This window comes from Lycium barbarum, chromosome 9, assembly GCF_019175385.1.
Source record: "Lycium barbarum isolate Lr01 chromosome 9, ASM1917538v2, whole genome shotgun sequence".
Classification (NCBI taxonomy): domain Eukaryota; kingdom Viridiplantae; phylum Streptophyta; class Magnoliopsida; order Solanales; family Solanaceae; genus Lycium; species Lycium barbarum.
In genome coordinates, this window is record NC_083345.1 from 69,534,186 (window position 1) to 69,540,101 (window position 5,916).

Below are 5,916 nucleotides of genomic sequence, written 5' to 3' on the forward strand. Positions count from 1 at the left end.
CTATCAATAATTAATGAGGAGGAAGAATCCAGCAAAGTGAATAATGTAGCAGAAGTGGTTAATGCCAATGTGGAAAATGATATTCAGAAAAGTGGTGAGGATCAGGTAGTGCAAACTCCTAAGTTAAGCACTAAGGATTGGGTGGAAAAGAACTTTAATAAGGTGGTAAGCATATCTGAAAGATCCCCAACTGGTACTGATGAACAGAAGAAAAGAGGAGGGGCTACTGAAAGCTCTTCATTTTCTATAATTGTAGTGGTAGAGGAGGAGGCAATTAAACCTATATCAGGGGCAAGTAAGGTGGAGATTGGAAAGGATCTTCAAGAAGTTGAAGATATTGCTCATTTGGGATGTAAGGATAGTATTGATCAGGCTGAAATCACAAAGGAAGCAGCTGACAAAGAGAAAGAGAAATGTATTATTCAACTGCCAATAGCAAAAGAAGTATCAGGTGACATGCTACCAGTTTTCCATGAGGATCAGGTGCCAGCATATGATGTTATGGAACCCTCAGGACTAGATCTAGTCCTATATCAAGAGAAAGAGAGTGAAGAAATGGGTAATGATCCAGTGGTAATAGATGAATGTAGTACAGAAGTTCATGTTGCCAATGAAGGAAAAAAGATCATAGGACTGGAAAATAGTACTCGTGAGGATTATATTGTAGACTATACCAGGGATGAAAAAACAGTAGATGTAGAGAAGGAGAGCATTGTTAATACATATGATGCAGTAGAGAACTCACAAGGCAGCCAAATTTATAAATCCTTTTCTCAAGGTTGTTATCCACCTGACACAGAAGGCAATTTCTTGTTGGAGGATACTGAAATGCTGGTGATGAAGGAAAATAATCAAATGATGCGTATGACTAAAAACGTATCTCCCACTAAAGAATTGCATGCTTTAGTTTCTGATGATCTGAGTAGTATGGATAAAATCAATGAAGAAGATTTGTTGAAAAATCAATCAGGCAAGAATACAGACCTCAGCAGGATGGAAGAAGAGGATATATTGCAGCACAGGAATGAAATATCTAAAGCTGTTGATTTAATTCACAAATAAGTCAACAAGTCTAAGAAGGGTAAGAAGACTAAGAATGGTAGTGAAATTGGATCTACTAAGATCCAAGGTAAGAAGACTCAAACAGGATCCAAAGGTGAAGGGGAGGTGCAACCAACTAGGACTCTTCCAAAAAGAAATGTTACTAACAAATATAATTTCCAATGATGAAGTCCTTCTTTTGGAATATTAGATCAGTTAATACTCAGAAGGCTTTCCATAGAGTTCAAATGCTGCACAAACATCATAAGTTTGTCCTCATAGCTTTATTGGAGTCTTTTCAAAAATCAAGGCAAATTGATAGATATAAGAGGAGATTGGGTATGTAGTATGCTAAACATAATTGTAATAACAAGATTTGGTATTTTGTTACTGATGGAATTGATGTGAAAGTATTAATGGACACTGAACAACAAGTGACTATTAAGATTCTATTTCAGGAGAGTGGGAGGCAACTAATCTCCACAATGGTTTATGCAAAGTGTGAATCTGCTGCAAGATTAGAGTTGTGGGATAGTATATATTTCTTGGCAAGCTCTATGAATTTACCACGGAAGGTTGGTGGGGATTTTAATGTTATTTTGAATGAAGAAGAAAAAATAGGTGGTTTACCTGTTTATCCATCAAAATATGAAGACTTTGCTTTTTGTGTAAATTCTTGTGAACTAGGTGAAGTAGAATTTAGAGGGAGTCCTTTTACTTGGTGGAATGGAAGAGCTGGGCAAGATTGCATATTCAAAAGATTGGACAGAATTCTAGTTAATCAGCAGTATCGGGACTGGTTTACTAACTTGAGCATCGAACATCTGTCAAGAAAAGGTTTAGACCATGCTCCACTCTTGCTTTCAGTAGGAGAGCAGGTTCAGCAGTTTCAGAAGCATTTTAGATTTTTGAAATTCTGGTTGGATCATGAGTCATTCATGGATGCAGTGGATCAACATTGGAGAACTGAGTTTATAGGAGATCCATTCATTACATTTACGCTAAAAATGAAGAGCTTAAAGGTTGCTTTGTCTAGGTGGAGTAAAGAAACATTTGGAGACTTGTTCAAATAGTTGATAATCAGAGAAGATATTGTGAAGATCAAGGAGCAACTGTTTGAGGAAAAACCATCAGAAGAGAATAGAATGGTGTAGCAGAGGGCACAGGCTGAATTCAAAAGGTATCTGCATTTTGAGGAAGAGTTTTAGAGGCAAAAAGCAGGCATCCAATGGAATTTAGATGGAGATAGGAATACAAGATATTTTCATAGTATTGTAAAAGGAAGAAGAAAAAGGTTGTTGCTTACAAGAATACAAAATGCAGATGGTGAATGGGTGGACAATGTGGATGATATTGCTACTGAAGCTATTTCATTCTATCAAAATCAATTTTCTCAGGAAAGTGGTAGAGTTGACTCGAATTTACTAGATCACATTCCTGAGAGAATCTCAGAGGATTAAAATAACTTCTTGTGTGCTAAACCAACTCTTGAAGAGGTGAAAAATGTTTTTTTTTGCATTATCAGCTGAGAGTGCTTGTGGACCTGATGGTTTTTCTGGAGTTTTTTTTATCAAAGGTGTTGGAATATAGTTGGTGCTGATGTGTATAATGTGATTAGTAGCTTTTATGAGGGACAAACTTTACCAAAGTCAGTAACTTATACAAACCTGGTCCTCTTACCTAAGAAAGAAATAATCAACACTTTCTCAGACCTGAGGCCAATCAGCCTAAGCAATTTCATAAACAAGATTATTTCCAGACTATTACATGATAAGCTAGAGGTGATTCTGCCATCTCTAATATCTCCAAATTAGTTTGGATTTGTAAAGGGTAGAAATATTATTGAAAATGTGTTGCTTACTTAAGAATTGGTGGAAGATATTAGAAAGAGAGGGAAACCTGCTAATGTCCTCATTAAGCAAGATATGGCAAAGGATTATGATAGACTTTCTTGGAGGTTCCTTGTTCAAGTTCTCAGAAAGATGGGATTTGCAGAAGAGTATGTAGACATGGTATGGAGATTGATTGCTAATAACTGGTATTCCATTCTCATTAATCGACAATCTTTTGGTTTTTTCCATTCTACAAGAGGGGTCAAACAGGGAGATCCTCTATCTCCTGCTCTTTTTATTCTAGTTGTTGAGGTACTGTCTATGGCTCTTAATTCATTATTTGAAAAGGACAGTTTTAGAGGATATGGTATGCCAAAGTGGAGTGCAAAGTTGAATAATCTATCTTATGCAGATAATACTATCATATTTGCATCTGCAGATAAAGCATCCTTGGAGATGATTATGTCCATTTTGCATGATTATGAGAGAGAATCTGGACAAAAAATTAATGCTGACAAGAGCTTTTTTATCTGCATAAGAAGGTGGCTAATGAGCTGAATCAGGAGGTACGGCAAATAACAGGCTTCAACAAAGGTGACTTCCCATTTGCTTATTTAGGATGTCCTATCTTTCATACTAGAAGGCAAAAGTTGTTCTATAAAGATATGATGAAGAAAGTGAAGGACAGGTTGCAGGCTTGGAGAGGTAAACTACTGTCATTTGGAAGGAAGCTTTATTGATCTCAAGTGTTTTACAAAGCAAACCCATTTATCTAATGTCTGCTATAGTGCCCCCAAAATGTGTCATTAATGATCTGCACAAGTTATTTAATAGATTCTTTTGGCAAACTAAGGAAGAAGGAAGAAGTAAGCACTGGTCAGCATGGGAAAATGTATATTATCCTAAGAATGAGGGAGGATTAGGCTTCGGATCTTTACATGATATATCCAAAGCATTGTTTGCAAAATTTTGGTGGAGATTCAAGACAAGTAGTACACTGTGGTCCAATTTCATGTGGAACAAATATTGTACAATGTTTAGGCCAACTGTGGTTCAGTGGAAAGGGGGATCTCAGACTTGGAAGATGATGCTGCAAGCTAGAGATGAAATGGAACATGGTATTTGGTGGGAATCCAAGAATGGATCTTCTTTAATCTAGTTTGATATTTGGTCTAAACTAGGTGTTTTGCATGATCTGATACCTATTCGTTATCAGAATGAAGTTTTAGGAGATGAGCTTGAAGAGCTGATGAGTAAAAATCAGTGGAACTATGCAAAGCTACAAGAGGTGTTACCAGCAGATATTGTTGATTATGTTAGAATGGAACTGGGACATTTTGTGAGAAAAAATAAGATAGATAAGCCATGGTGGATGTTCACAAGCTCTGGTAAGTTTATATTTAAAAGTGCATGAGAGGAGTTGAGAAAAAGAAAGCAGATATCAAATGTTTATGACAAATTCTGGATCAAAGGCTTGCCATACAAAATCTCTTTTTTCCTATAGAGAGTTTGGTATTGGAAGTTACCTATAGATGAAGTGTTGATAAGAATGAGAATCAGCATAGTCTCAAGATATTGGTGTTGTTAGAATCAGCAGGAAACCATGGATCATATTTTCATTACAAGTCCTTTTGCAACTACAATATGGCATTATTTTTCAACTGTAGCAAGTGTCTTGGGCCCTTTCCTACTGACTAAGCACACAGTCTTGTGCTGGTGGAACTCTCAAACTGCTATGAAGCCTTTATATCAACCAATTCCAGCTTTGGTTTTATGGCAAATTTGGAAAAGCAGGAATACTAGAAGGCATGGAGGGGTTGTTTCTCAGAACAAGGTCATACATGATCAACAAGAACATATATATGCTAGCAAGGAAGAGATATCCTTAGCTGCAGAACATGCCAAAATTCTGGCCTAGGATAGTTGAATTACTAGAGAACTACATGCTACCATTAATATATAAACAGGTGAAGTGGACTTTTTCAGATACAGGATGCTTTAAATGCAACACTGATGGTGCTTCTAAAGGGAATCCAGGACCAAGTTCAGCAGCCTTTTGTATTAGAGATAGTTCAGAAGAGTTTATATATGCTAAGGTAAGGATATTAACTGAGACTACTAATCTAGTTGCTGAAGCTGTGGCCATTGAAGAGGGAATCAAGTACTGTGTTCTACATGAGTTATTGCATGTTATAGTGGAAACAGATTCCCTTACAATGCAAAAGGTACTGGATGTTATTTGGGAGGTGCCATGGAACATTGCTTTGCCAGTGAGGAGTATATAAAGATGGAGGAAAGACAAAGATGTTTCAGTAGTGCATGTGTTCAGAGAAGGAAACAGTGTGGCAGATTATTTTACTAACCTGGTTTTTGATTTTGCAGGTACAATTCAATACAATCAGTTTCAAGATATTCCAACTCATGGAAGAAGATTGATCAACATGGATAAAAGCCAACTTCCAAACTTCAAAGTTAGGTCAACAACAAAACAGGCTTCCTACGACAATCAGGACAACAACAACAGCTCTGAACATCAATGAAGGCAGGGAAGGGGCTACAACTGGAAATAACTTTGCTTTGTGGTGTGTGGTATCAACCATGGTTCATTCTACCACAAAACACTATTATTACTAGTTGGGAATTCATCAATGTGGAATCAGATGCAACAAGTAATAAGCAGGAGGATCATCAGCAGCTTCTGTGACTAAGCTCAGAATCTATGCTAGCTAAGATCATGCATCTATACGATTGGAACTGAACTCTACTTCATCCAGGCTGACCTGAAGTTAAATTCAAGAGATTTGATCCTTCCACTTGTGAGACTTGAGAGTGTGAAATATGGATACAAATCAAGGTCCCCGGTTTGCTTTAGTATGATGAAGGTTCTAGTAGTGTTAATGTGGTGATCATAGCTAGTTTTCAGCTTTCTAGATAGTTTCTTTCTTTGCAATTCTTCTGTAAATATTTTGCTGCAATAAATTCCCACCATTCTAGGTGGTTTTGTTTAAAAAAAAAAAAAAGAGTTGTTTCTTGGTTGAACAAA

General features: G+C 36.8%; 2 protein-coding genes across 2 annotated transcripts; both read left to right on the forward strand.

Annotated features, from left to right (window-relative positions):
- Positions 1 to 1,457: 1,457 nt before the first annotated feature.
- On the forward strand, positions 1,458 to 2,501 carry LOC132611960 (uncharacterized). The gene is made up of 2 exons (XM_060326314.1): positions 1,458 to 2,082; positions 2,263 to 2,501. Exons 1-2 carry the CDS (start codon positions 1,458 to 1,460, stop codon positions 2,499 to 2,501), a joined length of 864 nt encoding a protein of 287 aa, XP_060182297.1.
- Positions 2,502 to 2,966: 465 nt separating this feature from the next.
- On the forward strand, positions 2,967 to 5,413 carry LOC132611961 (uncharacterized). The gene is made up of 7 exons (XM_060326315.1): positions 2,967 to 3,415; positions 3,514 to 3,578; positions 3,662 to 3,991; positions 4,055 to 4,261; positions 4,541 to 4,707; positions 4,841 to 5,150; positions 5,256 to 5,413. Exons 1-7 carry the CDS (start codon positions 2,967 to 2,969, stop codon positions 5,411 to 5,413), a joined length of 1,686 nt encoding a protein of 561 aa, XP_060182298.1.
- Positions 5,414 to 5,916: the final 503 nt, after the last annotated feature.

What these genes read in the sequence shown, in the direction of transcription:
- LOC132611960 (XM_060326314.1), top strand. Translation starts at nt 1,458, where the DNA reads ATGGACACTGAACAACAAGTGACTATTAAGATTCTATTTCAGGAGAGT. An exon ending in GGTTGCTTTGTCTAGGTGGA is followed by an intron (nt 2,083 to 2,262) that starts GTAAAGAAACAT and finishes GGCAAAAAGCAG; the next exon opens with GCATCCAATGGAATTTAGAT.
- LOC132611961 (XM_060326315.1), top strand. Translation starts at nt 2,967, where the DNA reads ATGGCAAAGGATTATGATAGACTTTCTTGGAGGTTCCTTGTTCAAGTT. An exon ending in TTTTTTATCTGCATAAGAAG is followed by an intron (nt 3,416 to 3,513) that starts GTGGCTAATGAG and finishes CTTTCATACTAG; the next exon opens with AAGGCAAAAGTTGTTCTATA. An exon ending in GTGGATGTTCACAAGCTCTG is followed by an intron (nt 4,262 to 4,540) that starts GTAAGTTTATAT and finishes TTTCAACTGTAG; the next exon opens with CAAGTGTCTTGGGCCCTTTC.